Source organism: Microtus oregoni, unplaced genomic scaffold, assembly GCF_018167655.1.
Source record: "Microtus oregoni isolate MIOR12 unplaced genomic scaffold, Mior012 000043F_ref0000047, whole genome shotgun sequence".
Lineage (NCBI taxonomy): Eukaryota > Metazoa > Chordata > Mammalia > Rodentia > Cricetidae > Microtus > Microtus oregoni.
In genome coordinates, this window is record NW_024543210.1 from 14,346,783 (window position 1) to 14,367,996 (window position 21,214).

General features: G+C 44.0%; 1 protein-coding gene across 2 annotated transcripts in view; it reads left to right on the forward strand.

Annotated features, from left to right (window-relative positions):
- Positions 1-21,214, forward strand: part of Kcnk10 (potassium two pore domain channel subfamily K member 10) — a 135,064-nt gene that overhangs the window by 62,036 nt on the left and 51,814 nt on the right. For both annotated transcript variants that reach the window (XM_041633288.1, XM_041633289.1), the window contains exon 2: positions 4,729-5,063. In XM_041633288.1, coding sequence (XP_041489222.1) covers positions 4,729-5,063 — 335 coding nt within the window. The remainder of the gene's footprint in view (positions 1-4,728; positions 5,064-21,214) is intronic.

The window sequence follows — 21,214 nt, forward strand, 5'->3', positions numbered from 1 at the left end:
CTTCAGAGCTTTATAAAGATATCAGTCAAAGGACTACAGGGCTTTTCTCTAGGGGGCACTAAGAAGAGGTGGAACATATGATATTTAGGATCAGGGACGTCAGATGATCAAGTTGCCCTTGGTGGGAAGTGATCATGGTGGCCAAGGATTGGCATCCTTTAGTCAGCCTTGTTTGAAATTTTAGAACTCAGAACCTGGCTAATATCTATCCACAAATGATCAGAAGCCAAGGGCACAAGGCAAATTAAAGGATCCAATGTAAGGACTGATGTCTCAGCATTCAGCCTGGGAGGGACAGGACAATATATTGGTACACAGCAGTTTGCTGAGCTCTGGAAGTGGGGAACCCAATCCGCTATCTAAGGAGCCAGGAGGCACCTTGCCTAGCCTCTCATGTCCATTCAGTGTTAAGCAAAAGCTTACTGTCGAGGTAATTAATGCCAGTGCTTATTGTTGGTGGTAATTCTGAGCTTGTGATTGCATGCAGTTTAACATAATCATTACTAACAATGACTGACAACAGCAATAGGAAACAAACGCCCTTTCTTTGGCGCTATACCAAGAACTGAAATGGACTTCCTCTCTCATCCCAGCATTTGGGAGACGGAGATGGAATTTCAAGATTAAGTATAACCTGGGCTACATAGTAAAACCACAGCTGTGTAAATAAGAAAGACAAGGAAAGAGTGATGATCTCTGACTCCAAAAGCATACAGACTTGTGGGAAGACAGGCTGTGGAGACAGAGTGGTGACCCTGCACAGAAGAGTTCAGAAAGATTTCACAGAGGAAGAAGCAACTTTGGGCTGAGAACCATGTAGGTATGAGTTTGCAGATTCGTGGCTGCTATATGGTGGTTAGAACAGGGTGCTGCTGTGTGCAAGGCCAGCTTTTCTCTACTGGTGCCTCATCATTAATTTTAGTTTGACAAAGCTTGTTCTGTGCTGTGTGCGTGAGACTGCACTGTGCCAACTCTCCTCCGTTCCCTTTCTAATGCCTTATCAGGTCATCATTGGTTGGCTGCCTACTGTGCGTCAGTCACCATGCTGGTTCCTGGGGACACAGAAGAGAGGGGGCTGATATGATGCCTCACTATAGATCTTTTAGTTTAACGAGGAATCTGGGAGGTGAGCTTGTTATGTTAGAAGCCTGGGGCAGTGGGTGCTGGGCCAGGGAGACCAATCTAGCAGAAGTATGTTTATTTCTTTGGACCACAAACATAGCGGCCTCAAAGAGCAATTTATAATTAGCTGGTTTCTTCTAGAGGCTGTAGGGGAGAACCATTTTCTAGTGAGACCGTATCTCTTGGCTCACAGCTGCACGACTCACTCCCACCTCTGCCTTTGCCTTTATTCGTCACCTGCATGGCTGTCCTGTGGTCTTGTGACCACACCCACAGTCTAGGATAGTCTCTTCACTTCAACATCTTTGCCCACATCTTGTCACATAAGGTAATGTCTTCGCAGGTGTTGGATTAAGGTGTGGGTATCTTTGGAGGGTATTATTTTCTGCCAACCTTGGGGTGAATGGGAAGAGGTACTTCAAGAAGTAAGGTTTCAGTTGGGTAGAAGTAGAAATGGGGAAGTGACTTAGGAGCCTACTAGGTTGGTCTAGACAAGACATGCCGATAGCCTGCATGGTTGGTCTAGACAAGACATGCCGATAGCCTGCATGAGGCTGTTGTCATGGACGGGAAGGCAGAAGTGCTGGAGCACAACTGTCCTAGACCAAAAAGACTCTCCGGGGGTGGGCGTCTACAAGGGCAAGTGGGAGCCCCAGTTCAGTGCCTTTAGAGGAGGGCCAAAGACAAGAACGCCTGACTGGATGATTCTGATTTCTAGGCAGTGTGGAGACCACGGAGAACTTTGTTTTCACATTAAGTCCAAGAAGATTTTAATATTGAGTAACTGTTGAACAGAGTAATATCTAGTAAAAGGTGGATGGGTTGTCAGCATGGTTTCAAAGAGAAAAACGGATTTCTAGGGCCCAAAGAAGCAGATATTTATAACAATTGATTTTTCTAAACAACCATGCCTCCAGCCAGGTGTGGTCCTGATCAGGTCAGGCCTATTTTCAACGACACGGTGACATGACAGAATCACCGTGACAACTCCAGTCTAGAGATGGTACCCCACGGGGGCAGTATTATTTGTCACATATGCGCTAATACCTTATTTACACAACAGCCCGGGTGCTGCCCAAGCAGAGGCCATAATGAGGGTCAGGATAATGAAAACTAGAATGTATCTAAGTGCTGTGATGCTCACTGACGCACAAGACAGAAGTCTGTAGCGCGTGCCATTAACTCTAACCTCCCGCACGGGCAGAGAAACTGCCAGCTTAATGTATTTATTTTTACAGTAATGAAATTGCCTTAATAGAGACCTGGGGACATTAATAAATTTTGTGTTCCGAGCACTAGGGGAAATTTCATTTCTAGTGGCTTCTTATTGGATGACAACTGGAGAAAAAAATTCCATTGCTAATAGCTCAGAAGTGGTTACACCAAAGTCATTGCATTTCCTATTAGGCAATGCACTCGGGATCTATTTTATTCTTACTATTTTTTTTTTCAGGCAAGAGGGCTAATTGACATAAACCATCACTCTTGCTTCCTTCCCCAATTATAGCCACCTATCTTGGCAAGTCCCAAACCTCTCTACTGTGCCTGACCTTTGACCCTTCTTCCTTAGCCTGGGATCAGTGTCTTCCCTTCTTTGTGAGAAGAGAGGCTTTTGATTATGCACGCCTTCACCTCTCTGTGTTTGTGTGTGTCTTTTGTTTTTCTTGGGGGGCACATATATGTATGAGTATGTATTTGTATGTGGATTTGTTTGCATGTGGGTATGTGTGCCTCTCTCTCTCTCTCTCTCTCTCTCTCTCTCTGTAGGTCAGAGTCAGGTGTTTCCCACTGTTACATTATTGCTTGGAATCAGAGTCTCTCAATGAATCAGAAACTCAATGGTTGGATAGACTGGCTGACTAACCCAAACCAGGCATTTGCCTGTCTCCACCCACAGTGCTAGGGTCACAGGGGTGGGTTGCTTCACCTGGATTTTTTTTTTTTAAGGCAGGATTTCACTGTAGTTTTGGAACTTGTCCTGGAACTAGCTCTTTGTAGACCAGGCTGGCCTCGAACTCACAGAGATCCACTTGCCTCTGCCTCCTGAGTGCTGGAATTAAAGGCATGCGCCACCACTGCCTGGCTGCACCTGGCATTTTATGGGTTCCAGGGATCAAACTCCGAACTTCATGCTTGCCTGCACCATTTCCCTGGTGTCCAAGATAGCCTGTTAAAGTCCCTAGATGTCTAATATGTATATATTCCATACTTTCTTCATCCATTCTTCCATTGAAGGGCATCTAGGTTGTTTCCAGATACTGGCTATTACAAACAATGCTGCTATGAACATAGTTGAGCAAATACTTTTGTTGTATGATAGGGCATCTCTTGGGTATATTCCCAAAAGTGGTATTGTTGGGTCCAGGGGTAGGTTGATCCTGAATTTCCTGAGAAATTGCCACACTGCTTTCCAAAGTAAAAAACAATGACTTCTTGAATTTTGCATACAAATGGACGGAAATAGAAAACACTATCCTGAGTGAGGTAAGCCAGACCCAAAAAGAGGAACATGGGATGTACTCACTCATATTTGGTTTCTAGCCATAAATAAAGGACATTGAGCCTATAATTCATGATCCTGGAGAAGCTAAATAAGAAACCCAAAGAAAAACATATAGGCATCCTCCTGAATATTAACCTTCATCAGGCGATGAAAGGAGACTGAGACAGAGACCCACATTGGAGCACAGGACTGAAATCTCAATGTCCAAATCAGGAGCAGATGGAGAGAGAGCATGAGCAAGGAACTCAGGACCGCGAGGGGTGCACCCACACACTGAGACAATGGGGATGTTCTATCGGGAACTCACCAAGGCCAGCTGGCCCAGGTCTGAAATAGCCTGGGATAAAACCAGATTCTCTGAACATAGCGGACAATGAGGACTACTGAGAACTCAAGAACAATGGCAATGGGTTTCTGATCCTACTGCATGTACTGGCTTTGTGGGAGCCTAGGCAGTTTGGATGCTCACCTTACTAGACCTGAATGGAGGTGGGTGGTCCTTGGACTTCCCACAGGGCAGAGAACCCTGATTGCTCTTTGGGCTGACGAGGGAGGGGGACTTGACCGGGGGAGAGGGAGGGAAATGGGAGGCGGTGGCGGGGAGAAGGCAGAAATCTTTAATAAATAATTAATAATAAAAAAGTCCCTAGATGTCTCTTTTGTACTTGAACAGAATAACCATGTATCTCACTTCTGTTTACTTTTCTTCAGTCTGAATAATAGGCTTGTTTTTCAAGTATGATGATTTGTACATACTTGAACATGGGAGCCGAGGGAGCAGATGAGGTATAAATAAATATAGATGGCTTTTCTGTTTGGGTCCTTCCTTGTAGGACGATCTAAGTGTTTCTAACTCACTGCTAGTCTTCCCTTTAGAATCAGCACTCCTGATGCTCACTTTTAAGAACTCATTTAAAAACTAACAGCCAAAACCAGGTATTTAACAACGGATCAAATTCTCCCCCTGCAGTCCTGGTAAACGAGTTTTTCATCCTTACATTTGGGAAGGCTGCTGAAGGAAGACATATGTTCCTTGTTTCTGATGAGTTTAGTGTATTGTACTGATGAGCAAATTCTCTCCTCTTCTCTACCTGCTTCCCCAGTGGCCGTGCCTGCAGCAGCTCCACCAGCGTGCCAGCCCAAGAGTGCCACTAACGGGCAGCATCCAGTTCCCCGCCTCTCCATTTCCTCCCGAGCCACGGTGGTAGCCAGGATGGAAGGAGCCTCCCAAGGAGGCCTGCAGACAGTTATGAAGTGGAAAACGGTGGTTGCCATCTTTGTGGTGGTGGTGGTCTACCTCGTCACAGGTGGCCTTGTCTTCCGGGCATTGGAACAGCCCTTTGAGAGCAGTCAAAAGAACACCATCACCTTGGAGAAGGCAGAATTCTTGAGAGATCACATCTGTGTGAGCCCCCAAGAGCTGGAGACATTGATCCAGGTGAGCTGAGAGTATGTGTCTAACATACAGCAGCCTTTGGCAATGGATGGTGGACAGATATGGCCTTTGTGGGTCAGGGAAATATTCTCTGCGGAAGTCACATTTGTAATATTTCTAAGAGGCCAGCAAGTGAGGGATGTGCCAGTGTGGTAGTAGAGGGACCATGAGATGGGACTAGGCTGTGTTATGTACCATACATTTTCAGATATGGTGACCAGAGGTGGCAGCAGGCAAAAGGATTTTAGATTTTTCAAATTCAAGTCCACTAATACATGTTGATTAACTCTGATTTTGTCATTCTTCAGGAACCATATACCTTATTTTTGAGACATTGTCTCTCACTAGACTTGCACTAGTCAAATAGGTGAGTCTGGCTGCCTGGTGAGCCCCAGGGATCTTCCTTACCCCGGCTCCCCAGTGCTGAGATCATAAGTGTATACCACCATGCCTGTTTTTTTTTTTTTTGTTGTTGTTATTTTTTCATGGATTCGGGGGTTGGAACTCATCGACTCTTATATTCTACATATGAGTGAGATTGAGTCACGGTTTGTTTACCTCTTTGATTCCTCTGTTACATGAACAGTGTATACACCCAAGATGATGTTATAATAATTGACAAAGTTCTATAGACATCTGTTAGGAAGTGGGCACTTTACATATATTATTTCATACAACCTTTACAACAACGATAGTTGTAGTTTGGATATGATGTATCCTGAAAGGCTTAAACACTGAAGGCTTGGTTAACAACTGATGAACTTTTAAGAGCGACTGTATCATGAGGACCAAATCTCATCAGTGGATGGATCCACTGATGAATTCATACCTTGATGGAATTACTGGGAGGTGATGAAAACTAGGAGGTGGTGTCTGATGGAAAGAGAAGGTTGGTCTGGACCTGCTTGTCTCAGGCAGATCTTGTCCTGGCATACTCTTGTTGCCTGTCTTCCAGTTCCCTAGCAACCCTAGGATGAGTAGCTTTTGCTCCGCTACACGCTTCTTTTCATGCTGTTCTGCCTCAACACACGCCCCTAATAATGGAGCCAAGCAAACATGGTTAACACTTCCCAACTGTGACCAAAACAACTCTTTCTTCTTTTAAGTTGGCTTCCTCAGATACTTTCCGTGGGGATGAAACTAACACAGTGTTCGATGATGGCATTATTGACCTCACTCATTGAGTGAAGAAACACATTCTAAAGGACTGAGTAACTTTCTAAACACTGAGGTGTCAGCTATGTGGGATTCAGAGTAAGGGGATGCACCTTGTCTCATTCACTGAATTCACAAGTCTTGTTCTATGATGAACTTGATTCTCTCTCAAATATGTGCCTGCATTCAATCTTTCTGTTACTTATGAACTAGAGAAGAACTGGGGTGCCTTGCATTTAACAGAAAGAATTTTTTGTTTCTTTTCTCCATAGTTATTTAGTATTAGTCTTAGACTTGGGATATTTTCCAGTCTGTCTGCTATGACATAGGGTTTATTATCATGCCTATCTATAGTATTTATCACAGTACACATTAAGTAGTTTTAGTTGCCAATAAAAAATTAAGTCATTGTGTTTGCTCTTCAAGTCTTGATACTTCACGTGTGTGCAAATATTCATGCTTGTGGATTAGTGCGACAACTGCTCACTTTGTCCCTGCCCAGCACTGGATATAGAGCTTCTAAGAAGCATAATATTTAAAAGTGATTTTCCTTAATAACTGGAAGGGTTTTTTTTTGAGTTGTGATCTCTTTGAGAAATATTACTGCATCTCACTGTAGTTGGGAAGGAGTGACCAGTGGATAGAAATTTAGATTTCGGTGCAGATTACTTTGAAAATGTGATAAATCAAAGCTCGAAGGCATAGTTTACATTACTGAGAGCAAATACAGAGTATTCGGAACAGCAAAATTCTGACAAAATGCCCAAATAGTTTGGAATAACCAAAGTTGGGGTGGATTTTCTGATAAATTGAATCATTTTTATACTGTGGCATGTCTGAGAGACTGATAGTTCACTGTCCCTGAGAGTCAGAAAATGATAGTTATTATGAAGGAGATGGTCTCATTCATCACTTCTTCGGGTCATGTATCCATCTATGTATTCATTCTTGAAATTGCTACCGAGCTCCTCTGGAAGCAAGTTATGAATTGGGTGCTGGAGTTAGATAGGACGAGACCAAGACACAGCTTGAGGAAGTTGCTAGCCTCCCTGAGCTCTAATTTTTATTATCAAAAAAATGTAAACTCTTCTGCCCTTTGGATGCTGGAAGTCTAAAAGTAGGAATTCACTAGGAAGGGTTTAGACTGTGGCATTATAAACATTCCAAAGAGGCTGGTGATGGATGCAACTGTTTGACTTGCTTGGAGCATCAAATAGATGTTCTTCTATGAGGCCAGTATTGGAATTGATAGACCGAACCCACGGTCTTGCAGATGGTAGACAAGTGGTCTAGCACTGAGCTGTAACTCAAGTCTCAAAGCGGCATTTCCCAAGGGAGGTGTGGAAGTATGGAGTTTGCCTCCATGGTAGCATTTGACTGTATGCAGAGACATTTTTGGTTGTCATACAGCCGAGGTACTATAGATATCTCGTGGTTAGAAACCAGGGAGATCACTAAATAGCTTACAAAATACAGGAGTAGTCTAGTCTAACACAAATTAGTTGGAAAGATCTGAAAGAAGAAGCATGTAACCAATAATTTGAATTCTTTGAATTAGAACTATTTGAAAAGTGTTAGACCCCCAAAAGCCAGGAAATCAGAAGTCTAGGGATGTTCTATGGGTATTTATCTCCTTTAATCCTACAGCTATCTATCCCATAAAGATTGTCTTTGGTGCCTCTCTATAGATGTGGAAACAGACACCAGGAGGTGAAGTTATATGCTCTGAGTTACCTGGGTGGTAAGTGAACGATGCAGGGTTTATTGGTAGGCACGTTGATTGCCCATCTCATACCCTCCACCAGCGAGAGGGGTTCATTTAGGTAGATCATAGCTGAAGGGAATCTCAGTGACTTGAGAGAAAGCTACAATGGTCAGCACAGCTTGGACTGAGATGGGTGGGAGGAGGCGAGCAGAGATGAATCTGTGGGAAATAGACGGGTGGGATTTGAAGGCCCTTCCCATGCTTTTCAGAGGAGTTTGGAATTTATACTGTAGGGCATGGAGACATGATAGAAATTTCATTCTAGAACAGTAAGTCTTTTACTGAAGAGGAGGATGGATTGGAGAGCGGAGAAGTTGGAAGGCCAGTAGGGAGAATATCGCAGCACCGTGTAATGTAAAGGAGGGCAAAGAGTGCGGGTGCTAGAGTCGGATGGCTTTGCCCTTTCACCCACTGACCTAAGCTCCTCCTTATTGTAAAGGGAGTAGTCATCGGTTCTCACTCGGATTCCAGAGAACACGGACATGATCAGGGCTTGGTGGAGAACCGGCATGTCACTGGCATCCAGAAACTGCTGTCTCTTTCCCCGACCAACTCTCTGCCTAGCCTGCAAAGAATGTAATGAAATGAGCAAAGGTGACCACGCTCATGCATTTCTTTGGCTGTGGAGTAAGGCACCTCCAACGTGCTTTTGATGGGATTGATACGACAGTCATTTGTTCTGAGAATTTCTTTATCCCTGACACTCTCCCTTGTCACAATCGCTTATCTCCCTGTTCCCAGTGCAATTGCATCAGACACGTTTGCACCGACTAGTCTTGGTGAAAGCCGTAAAGCATGCATCTTCTGCAGTCCACAAAGCATAAAATCATGAGGAGGCTGCAGTCACTGACATGGGGGAAGGAAGGATGCTTCAGCTGTATGGATGACGATTTGCTGCAGTTATCAGGATTTGAGTTCTTGGGCGCTTTATGTCCTCAGTGGAACTCATGTGGTCACTTGGCAGCTGTTTCTTCTGATAGACGCACACTGAGAAGGGGAGGTGTTTTAAAGGAGAAGGTTTCTGGTTGCTTAATGCCCACCAGGGAGAACATTTTCCCCTCTCCCATTCTAAGTGCCTGGATGTAACAAGGATTTATTTTGCCCTCATTAGAAAACATTTCTTGGGTGTAGGTTGGTTCCATTCCAGCAAAATAAGTGTAAGCGCGCTGCGTCAGTGCCGGAACACTGACTTTCTTGACACTCCACTGCTGCCTAAGATAGATTGCTTAGAACTCCCACGACGTTAACACTGGCATCTTCTGTTTGTGGCCGTCTTTCTGTCCTAAGAATCCTGTAAGGTCCCTTTGCCTGACAGGCCTGGTCCAGACTGTGGTGGAGTATGGGACAGTGCTTACTCTCCTCTTCCTTTCCCTCCATGGCTGGTCCAGTGACTCTCTGTTGGCAAACGGGAACTTTCTTATTGGATCTTACTTTATGATTTTTCTTTTTAAATTTTAGGTGGTTTGTGTGTGTGTATGCATGTGTGTATTTGTGCGTGCATCTACACATGTGTATATATGTGTGTGTTTATATACATGTGTGTATATGTGTATGTATGTGTGTATGTATATATGAGTGTACGCATGTGTGTATGTATATGAGTGTGTTTATGCATGTGTGTAATTGTGTGTGTTTGTGTTTATGTGCATTTGTATATTTGTGTGTATGTGATTATGTGTGGGTGTAGTGTGTGTGTATACTTGAGGGTAACAGAAGAATGCTTTAGATCCTCTGGACCTGGAGTTACATGAGGTTGTGAGTCTGTGTTTACTAGGTACCAAACCTGGGGCCTCTGGAAAGCCAGCAGGTATTATCACCCACTGAGCCATGTATTCAGCCTATTCATGGTCTCTCATGTATTTTTAACATTTTCAAATGGAGTCTCAGGTGCTTTACTCAGAACTGGACCTTGATCAGTGTTTGATGAGTACCACTTGGCACTTTCCTTGAGTATTAGTGCTAGGGAGTTTCTATATTACTGGCTCCATGTGGCTCTTTCTATGCCCATGTAGGTGGCCATCCTCACTGTCCTGTTTTATAAAGGGCAAAGTTTTTGCACCTCTGTAGTGGCAAGAGAAGAGCAGGCAGGACTTGAATCTTGCCTTCTTAATCTTCAGGCTCTTTTAATTAGATCCCCGCTTTGGTCAGACACAATGGGCCAGTAGAATATGTACAAGATTAAGAGAAATATTTCCCCATTAAGGGAAAATTCACTCTACTGGCCTGACGGGGAAGCTTTTATGTGAGACTAGGTGCTTGCCTTTGGGCATGTCCCACTGTCTCCTCCCTCCGTCATGGACTTGTAATCTTCCTGACCACAATGTCTACGACAAGGTCCTGGGGCTGGACAGTTGATCTCTGATTAATCATCCTTCTTGACCTTGATCCCACCATGCTTTAGTCAGAGGATTGAATTTAAGATGTGGGAAGTTGCATGAGAGAACTGGGTGTGAGCATTTTGATTACAGTGGCCAAAGCTGCTATTGTAAAGATGAGAGGAGGACGAGAGATGACAAAGCCATCCCTTTAGAATCAAATGTGAGGTAATTGCACGATCAGTCCTCTGTGATATTCTGAGGCTACGGGATTTGCCATCTTCTTCTGCTGACACCTTAACCATTTACTGATTCATTCATTCGGTGACCATGTTGCCAGTCACTGTGTGCCGGACATGATTCCAGATCCTGGGGATAGTATGGCCACTCAGAGACCCATGGCGTCTTTGGGCTTTGGGGTTTATAACTAAGACAACCTACTGGGCCAGTTGTGTGCTTCTGGAACAATTATTAATTGTTATTCACCTCTTTCAAAAGAGCCCTGGTTTTAAACATGTTATATTTGTAGATAAAGGGAGAGGCAAGCCTTATGAATATTAATTATCTTATAAATATTTGCAAGTAAAATCGGGGTGAAAGGGGAAACTAAAATCCTGGGGCACCCCTTGCTTCTCTCTCTCTATATATATATGTATACATGTGCTACGATGCCTGGCCACAAAATCCTTTTTTAAAAATCTAATATTTTTGTTGTACTGGATGTTCTACCTCAAAACAGACTAGGCAAGATGAGTCCTCAGTTCTAGAAAAATTCTTTGGTTGCTATGAACTACAAGTCCTTCATTTCTGGTTTAGTTGCCAATAGTGCATCTCCCAAAGCTCTTTCTCTCTTGCTTGCACTGCAGCCTCCTGAGCCTCCACATGTTTAGGAATGAAACCATTGTAAAGTAGGCATGGTGTCTTAGTCAATGTTCTATTGCTGCGAAAGGACACCATGGCCACGACAACTCTTAGGAAGGAAATTGTTTAGTTGGGGCTGGCCAATAGTTCAGAAGTTTAGTCCATTAGCATCATGGTGGCCAGCATGGCAATAGGTAGGCAGACATGGTGCTGGAAAGGAAGCTGAGAGCTCGGCATCCAGATTGGCAGGCAGCAGGCAGAGTGAGTCACTGAGTTTGACTTGTGCTTTTGAAACCTCAAAGGCCACCCCAGTGACATACTTCCTCCAATAAGGCCACACCTCCTAATAGTGCCACTCCTTATGAGCCTATAGAGGCCATTTTCTTTCAAACCACCACACATGGCTTCTGAGATATGCATGCACCAGGCTGTGATTTCAGAGTCCCAAACAAGGTCATCTCTGCGTTCTCCCTAACCTAGGCTGCTCCTCATCCAGCCAGCCCAGACAGGTGACCTCTGACAGTGACAGCTGGGTTCTTAGTGCCCAGGGACATGGCTCTAAGGGATGATATAATTCTCCCAGGCAGTCAGAGAGGCTGCCCTTTTGTCAGCAAATCAGTCACAGAGAAAATTGTTCAGTGTGTGCTGGATCAGGCCTGGTGCCCCTGGCCTGCCTGTGCAGGCCTCCACTTCATTATTGTTATTGCTCCCCCTCCCCTGCCACCTTCTGGGGCTGTTGGTTCTGCCACTGTTTTGTGATCTCAAGCTTTTGAGCCAGATATTAAAGAGCTAATAGAAATTGGCATGGCCCTGAAAAGTAGCAAACAAAGATTAGGTGTTCCAAAAACAAAACCCCCAAATTCCCAGAAAAACAATACCAAAACCCCAGAATTAAATGCTAGCAAGTCTGCTTTTCTACGAAAATGTGCCTGTGTTGGCTTTTGTTAAAGGTGTTGCTGTATATATTGGGGAATGATGAATTTTTGATGGTGGTTTGTATAGTTATTCTTATTTTTTCTAATCATTGCTCTTCATTTGGATAATTAATATTTGACTACTTGTCATGAAGCAGATACCACGTTAGGCCTTAGCAGTTCTAAAAAGTATGAAGCAAACACTGCCTGTCCTTCAAGAGCCTTGAGCAGAAATTGTATGGCTAGCTCATCTAAGCTTGGTGCTTACTGCTCATTGCGTTGGGAGTGCGCCTCATCTATCCACTCTCCCTGGGGATCCTCAGAGAGGTAAGCAACCAAGGGACAGAGAAACAGACAATGCGCTCAGGCTTTGGTCAGAGGAAGAACTGAGATGCAGACAAGACTGCGTGGCTCCAGAAACTTTGCTTTTTTAACCACAATGCTCTATTTCTGGGTTGAGGAGACTGACTTGGCTTGGATGGAGTCCAATGTGATTGGTTTTAATAATTAGGAAGCACTCAGGCTCCCATTCATGGAAAGGGAGCGTCTCAGACTTGACCTCCAGGACCCCTGTGATGGGGTCATGCACCCGTGAGTGGGGTAGACAATAATGACGGGTTGCTAGCTGGCTTCTGCAGGAATATGATTTTGGGTCTAAACATAGGTATTAGGACTAGGCCAGCACGTTCTGTCTGAAATTCAGAGCACAAGAGCTATCATTAAGTGAAGATTTTCAGTCTGTGTTGAGAACATTTCTTTTTCTCTTAACAGAAATAGGAAGAAGAGGCAAAAGCTTGTGGGCTCAGGATGACCCCCAAGATTGACCTTAGGGTTCTTTAAAATGCGAGCGATTGTGTCGGTTCTGAATTATCCGTGTCTTCCTGCACAGTGAAAGAACAGTCGAAGATTAGAAAAATGTTTAGAAACTCAATAGAAAGTTGCCTGTAGAAGACAGGAGAGGGCTAGCATTAAAGACTTTAAGCCATTTTAGCCTTGCTCCATATTAATTATCATAACTCTGAACAAATTACTTCTGCTTTTTGTGGTCTCATTTGAGAATATTCTCATTGAGAAGAGTTCCATGTACTATCCAGGATTTTTATGATAACCAAAGAGTCTAGCATATTGCACATGCTGGTTACTATCATTACTTTTAAGGGTATTCTAGAACTTTCTTTGGAGTGCCTCTGATTTACACAACTTACTTATTTCCCAATAATCAGACTGTACTTATCTGAGAGAAGCTGGGAGTATGTGTGGGCTCATTCTTTTCTGGGCTGAGGTCAAGGGTGAACACTAAAGAACAACAAAGGGTCAAGCAATGGAGTCAGGTACAGTGAAAGCAAGGGGCCCCCTGGAGCCATAGTTTTAATCATCTACCAAGTTCAGGCTCTCTCTAGTACTCTCTCTCTATGCTCACACCGCTTACGTAGACTAGTCAGTGATTTGATTATCTATTTATTTTATTCTAATTCTCCTAATTCCATCTTTTTTGAAATCTTTTTTTTTTTTTTTTGGTTTTTCGAGACAGGGTTTCTCTGTGGTTTTGGAGCCTGTCCTGGAACTAGCTCTTGTAGACCAGGCTGGTCTCGAACTCACAGAGATCCGCCTACCTCTGCCTCCCGAGTGCTGGGATTAAAGGCGTGCGCCACCACCGCCCGGCTAATTCCATCTTTTTTATTAAGTGTTGGTGGAAGGGGACATGCACGTCACTGTGCCTTTGTGGCTATAAGAGAACACTATCAAGAGTCACCTCTTTCTCGCCATGTGGATCCCAGGGATCAGACTCAGACAGTCAGGTTTAGCAGCATGTGCCTCAATCTGCTGAGCCATCTTGCCAGACCGTAGAGCATCCATCGGATATTCTCCTCAAGGCCAGGGTAATTTTCAACATTCCTTGGAAATGGATCACTCGGTTTTGTAGAGGCTGAGCCCAAACTAAGACGAAAGGGTAATGTTTAGTTTGTCTGAGAGTTTATTGATCATATCAGTGTTGAGACATATATTCTTGTTGTCTTAGTAGGCTTGGTGCTTTCATTGTGGTTTGTTTTATTCTTCTGAGCAATCAGGTGGGGGAGAAATTTTACTCTATCTTATGGCACAATTCAGAAAGACGTTAAATAAGCTCCCCCAAATGTCATTGGTCCACTATGACAATATCTAGCTAAATTAGTCATTATATTCAGGCATTAATGAATTGAGTTTTAGAACCCGCTTGCCCCCCCCCCCCCCCCGATCAAAGGATTTACTTGGGATCATGAGAAAGTCTAGGTTGTCTTAAGACTGTGGGCTAGGGATGTCTGCTGGCCCATCCTGGCTTTCTCTAATCCTATAAATAGATCTGCTGCTCATCTACCTTCTGCAGGTGGCTTTCACTTTAGATTTATTGTCAGGATATAAAGTCCCGATGAAAGCTTGCTACCTGCCTCTCCTGGGATCTGAGGAAAGGTTAATATTTGCACATAACTGAATATTCAAAGCAGCAGGAAAGAAACCCCACGGTGATAGTCACTATAGCCCCGCCCCGGGTGCCTCTCTCTTTGTCTTTCTGAGAACATCTCAAGAAGATGGGGTGGGGTGGGGTGGGCTGTTGAGGGCTTTGAGGTGGTGCGGTTAGGGTGGCCTCTGAATTGTGTCAAATTCTCCCAGGCCAGCAGAGGTCTCATCTCACATTGACCCTCACTGAGCAGAAGATGACCTTAGCTTCCTTTCTGTTTTTCTAGTTTTCTCACAAGCAGTTGAGATGTCCCAGACCAGGTGTGTGACAGGTGTGGTGAGCGGAGTGATCTGAGATGGGGCGGGAAACAAAACACAACAGTGACAAAACAAAACACAACGGCAACAAAACACAACACAATGACAACAATGCGAAACAAAGCAAAACAAAGCAGGAACAACTCAGGATGGACAGATTCAACTTTCCAGAGTCTGGCTCAATGTTCTTCCTGGTGACGATTCTAACAGCATCTCTGGCTAGATTTGCCATCCTCCAAATGTGAGCTGTGGCCCAGGTACCTCACTATCTCAGTGTCACATGTCCCATGGAGACCAATGATGACTGTTATGCACAGTCATTGTGTGCGCTGGGTTAATAGGTGCACTCATAGAAACTTAAGGGATTCATATCCATCATCATCATCATCGTCGTCATCATTATGAGAGTTTGCTATCTGAACTGTTCCATACTTTTTTTCTTTTTTAAGTTTTTCAGGACTGGGTTTCTCTGTGTTCCTTGGCTGTCCTGGAACTCAGTCTGCAGACCAGGCTGGCCTTGAACTCAGATCCGCCTGCTTCTGCCTCCTGAGTGCTGGGATTAAAGATGTGTGCCCCTGCCACCAGGCTTTGTTTCACACATTTTCAAAAAGCCTTGATAACAACCTTGTAAGGGAGATAGCCTTTCTTCATTTTACAGATGAGAAAACATGTTCAGAATCTGGGCGACTTGCACAATCCAAATATTTGTTGCTTTATTTATATTTGCAAGAGTCACATCCCTAACGGTCTCTACCTGTCTGTACCAAGGCAGGGACATCTCTGACCCTGGCAGCCTGCCTAGCTGAGCAGGGCTCCAGACTTCCTCTGGCTCTCAGGGTTGCTGTTTGATTTTCTGTTGCAGCTAAATTCCCCTCCCCCAGCCCCAGCACACTCCTGGCTGAGTTTGTGAAATATTTATGTGTTGAACACTTCTGAGGCAGGAGAAAGGAGGAAAGAGGTTTGCAAACAAATTAATATCATCTTTCTGCTTCTCACCTAAGGCTCTTCCTCTATTGTTAAAGGAGGGAGGGCGGGTTACCACCCCACTGTTGGAGTTTTGAACCACCAAGGGTGTTTTGGGCTGTAATGCATGTGGTTTCCTGTGCCTTTCTTACTGGGCTTGGGGGTTTCCTTCTCTGCCCATTCATAGCTGAGTGCACGCTCACTTTTAGTATGCATATGAAGCCACTTCCCACACTCACACACCATGCCACCTCACCACCCCCTCCACTGACCAAATATCCAATTCATCAGTTCCTTTGCTATCGGTGCCCTGTAGGGATGAAGAACCTTGGGGACCCGGAGCTGTGAGTGTACGCTCAGATATGGTCTTTTCTTTTTGTCCTGTGGTGTAATTATTAGCAAAATGACTGTGGCCGGGGTTACACTTGAGCTGTGTTTCTAGTTTAATTTTTAACAGATGCAGTCTTTGTTCTGGAAATGTCCTGGTTAGGACAATAAATCCAACGGTTACCCTAGCTATCTGCACCCATGCGTGTGGCGTGAATCTGTTGATTTCTTCAGCTAATCTGAGACAAGCAGGTGATTATGGCTCTTGGGTTGTTTGTCTTCATGGTGCTTCCTAAGAAGAGAAAGAAACAGATGATCTCACCAAGCACACAGATCATAGAAGAAAAGCCCCAGACAGTTATGGATCCCCTGTGGGCCATCATTTATCCCTGGGCAGCGCTAACGCTCATGATGGCATCTTGTGTTGTATGGAAGTGTGATTTACACAGCCTAGCATCCCGACAGAGGAGCCTGGCTAGGGGTTCTGCAAGGAGGAGTCGCCTCTCCCTCCCCTGTTCACCTCACAGCAGGCTCTTTCTGGGAGGCTGTAGCTTCTCTCTTATACTTTCTGTTTGGTCTTGATGCATGGTGCTGGAATATAGCGGTGCGGGGAGGAAGAGAGATACAGATTCTTTTAGATGATGCCCTCTTCCAAGTCAGTTCCCTTTCCTGTTTTTGTCTGCCCCCTCCTTTTTTATTCTTTTTTTTTTAAGATCATTTCACATGGCCACGTGTGTATTTGTGGGGTGGTGGTTGTTATTTAATGGCCATCTCATATGCTAAGAAGTAGAAATGGTTTCCTTTCCCAGGAAAGATTGTGCACTTATGTCCCTTCTCTTAGCTTGTTCATTCATTTTAAGACTTGCTGTAGTGTGCCCTCTTGAGTCGCTTGCTAGGCAGCTGGGTTGGTGCTAAAATTCCAACTCAGGGGCCAAACAGGAACATCAACAAAGAGTGGAATTAGAAAACAAAGTGATGTCTTCTTATATGTAGTCTCTCTCTTTCTCTCTCCTTCCCCATCTTTCCATCCACCCATCCATCCATCCATCCATCCATCCATCCACCTATCCATCTACCCACCTATCCATCCATCCATCCATCCATCCATCCATCCATCCATCCATCCATCCACCTATCCATCTACCCACCTATCCATCCATCCATCCATCCATCCATCCACCCACCTATCCATCCACCCACCTATCCATCCATCCATCCATCCATCCATCCATCCATCCATCCACCCACCCACCCACCCACCTATCCACCCACCCACCTATCCATCCATCCATCCATCCATCCATCCATCCATCCACCCACCCACCCACCCACCTATCCACCCACCCACCTATCCATCCATCCATCCATCCATCCATCCATCCATCCATCCATATATCTGTCTTTCTATTTATGAACCATCTATCAATAGCATACCTATCACCTACCCATCTCCTATGATCTATCTATCTCTCATCTATCAGTACCTCATTTCCCAGCCATCTATCATCTCTCCATCCGTTGCCATCTGTTACTCTAAGACCTCTTGGACTTGATTGTGGTTGAATTTGTAGGTGAACAGAACATGCTTACCAAGTCAGAGGTTATGACCCAAACTGATGTTAATGTTGGTTGAATTTTCACCACATACAACTTTATTTATTTTTTTTGGAGGTTCTGGAGTTGAATCTAGCTAAAGCCTTAAACAGCGAGACAAGTGCCTTACCTCTGAGCTGTCGCCCCAGCCCCATGTAACGTCTTTTAAACTCAATATACACAGTACAGTTGTGTCATTGCTTAAATGTTCATGAAGTGGGTGCTTTCTTATCTCCCTCCCCACTTTTTGTCTTGAGACAGAGTGTCATGAAGCCCAGGTTGGCCTAGAACTCATTGTGTAGCCTTGTACTCCTGCTCTTTCTGCCTTGGTTTCCTAAGTTTTGGTATTAAAGATGCGTACTTCCACACCCAGCTTTAGCTTGGCTTTTGTGGCATGAATACAAAGATAATAAAAGCATTAAAAATTTATTTAATTATACAATGTTTACTTGAGCTCAGACCATTAAAATCATTGGATAGTACTTTAAAAATTAATAAAGTTAATTTTAAATAAAATTAATTTTAAATACAAATTAATGTTAAAACTGTAGACTCATTTAAAATTACTGCTATTTAGTTAGAACAATGTCCCTATTATATATAATTTAAAAATGCTGGATAAATTTTAAGTAGTTTCACTATAAGTAAATGATAATTGTTTGGGGGGTATAAGTATGTTTGCTGTATTTGAACATTACACAAAGTAACAGCATATACTAAAGCCTTACATGGTACCTCAGAAATGCAGTATTTTTTTTTTATCAGCTACAATTTAAAGAGTTGATCCTCCAAATTCAAGTGGTAACTGTTTTAACTAGGCTTACTGGTCATTTAAACCTTATTTACTTTTTATTTAATTTATTATTTTTGTTTTGCTTTGTTTTGGTTTTTGGTTTTTTAAGGCAGGGTTTCTCTATGTAGCCATGGCTAGACCTCTCTTTGCTGACAAGGCTGGCCTCAAACTCACAGAGTTCCACCTGCCTTTGCCTTTTGAGTTCTGGAATTAAAGGTGTGTGCCACCATTGCCCAGCCAGTCATTTTAATTTTAGATAGAATCAAAGATCTAAAACCTTACCAAAAGTTTGGGGGCTCGCTAGAAAGCATATTTTCACCTTCTCTCTACTTTCAAGTCTTGCTCCTAGTGGATTTTGTCTAGAATATTAGTGGGCCCAAAGCAACCCTTTTATACAATTTCCTTAGAACGGCTTCCCTGGGCATTCGGGTACATTGCCCACTTTATATATGACTTAGGGGAAAGAAAGGCGTTTACTTCACAGATATGAAACTATCAGATGGAGGTGCTCCTAGCAAGTACCCAAGCTACTGATTGCTGTGAGGTCCCTCCTGCCTACACGCTAGGACAATGGCCATGCTTGGTCTCCATGTGGTTATGAGGATGGAAGGGGAAAAATAGTGCATTTTGGGTATCATGTGTAGAGAATCGAGCCAAACCATCCTCTTTGGGCTAGACAGGGTTTGGGTCAAGGCTTCTCTGCTTCCTGGCTTTGTGACCTCAGATGTATTAGTTGACTTTCTCATATCTGCTGCAGCATCGCTGAAGTGGGAACGATACCACCCTATTGGGATTTGGGGAGAGAGTAAACTTGGAGGTACTTCTTATGTGCCTGGCTCAATGCTGGTGCTTGAAGAGAGTTAGTTTCTTTCCCTTTCAGTTGATAAACACTTCTTTTGAAGATTGCATGCAAAAACATTAAATATCCATTAACTGCATTATTCAAGAAAAGTGAATCTTGAAAAGGCACCTTACTTCAGATCTTTCAGTGCAGCAATAATAACTTCCATTTATCTTTCTTGCAAATCTGTATTTTATGTGTGGCATTGGGTTTATTTATGATGTTTGTGGAAAATTCTCAGTACTGTGAGACTCTGCTGAACATAACCCTCTTTCAGGTTTTATGGAAATGTTAGGTATTGGTGGTGTGATTTGAAGCTCGAGTGACCGAGGCCTAGAACTGTCCTGGAGGTATCACATGTGAGTGGCATCCTCAGAGGTGGATAGATAGTGAGGAAGGATCTAAGACTCGGTTAAGACTGACGTGGTTGGATAGCTCTCACACAGCATAAGGAAAGTGAGGTTTAGCACTAGAAAGAACTCCCCCGCCTATCTCCCTCAAAAACAGAGGAGAGGCTGGGAGATGGCTTAGTTGGCAGAGAGCCTGAGATGCAAGTGTGAGGACCACAGCATCCACATAACGACCAGGTGAGATGGCTTGCATGTGCAATATTTGATGTGCAATATTTGTGTTGAAGAAGGGGAGACAGGTGGATCCCAGAGCTTGCTGGCCTAGACAGTTGGTGATCTCCAGGCTTGCAGAGAGATCTCTTTTCTAAGACAAGCTGGTGAGCGATAGAGGATGACACCCAAGGGTGACCTCTGGCTGCCACACATACATGCACACCTATGTATACGTGTAGCAATGCTCAGTAGATCAGAATGCAGCGCCGGGTTAATAAGTAGTCCTGTCACCCAGCGCTGATTCAAGCCATTGACAGAAAACATCTGTGCACAGCCCATACAGCTGCTGCTAAATTCTGGGGTGCCTGCGTTTATGTCAGAAACCATCGCTAGCTCTACCCTTTATCATGCTTCATATCCTTAGGGGCAAGGAGGACTAAAGACTTAAACAGAGACTGTCTTTACCCTGTCACCTAGTCAGTCGTATTTGCATGCAAAATCTATTCGACAGCTTGTTTTCATACTGCCTGTGAAGTAGGACAGGCATTTTTGCATATTTAAGCAGTTATTTATAAAGGGACAGAAAGAAAAAAAATAAATAACAGAAACTCTATGTAACCCGCCAAGGCTAAATAAAATATTCATTGTGTGGCGATTTATAGAACAGGTCACTTATCTCTGTCCTAGAAAGCTTGACTGATCTCATCAAGCATTCATACTGAAGAGAATAAGGACTTTCCAGTTGTTCCCCAATGTGTGACAACCACTATGTGTCTGAGCCAAGCTTAACGGGCACTGTTGAGGACACAGAAATGTGTCTCATTATTCATGCCTTGCTCAGTTCTAACTTTGTCCAGAATGTGGAGTCTTAGTCTCTCTAAGCAGCTCATGCCTCCGTCACCTCCTCCTTGGAACTCCTAGGTGGAAGGCTTCTTGTTACAGTTCACAGTTGTGGACTGCAGGTACCTGGGATGCATGATAATCAACTCCTTCTGCACCTAGACTGAAGCAGGATGGTAGGACCAGCTCAGGAAGGGCCCCCGAGAGGATTTATCTTCCTCTGCTCATGCTGAAGTGGGGGACAAATTTTAGGGTTATGTTGAGTTGGTGCACAAGCATAAATTTGGGAAGGGGACAATTTTGGAGCTGTAATATGTAGATTGAGGCACTGGGGAGAAGCAGGACCTAAATCAGACCTCGGTGGTGGGCATAGTTTGTGGCAGAGTGTAATCAAAGACACGAGGGAGTGAGGGAGCAGCACCCCAATGACTGGCGACAGTTTCATTGCGGGTCTATGAGGCTGGGTCATC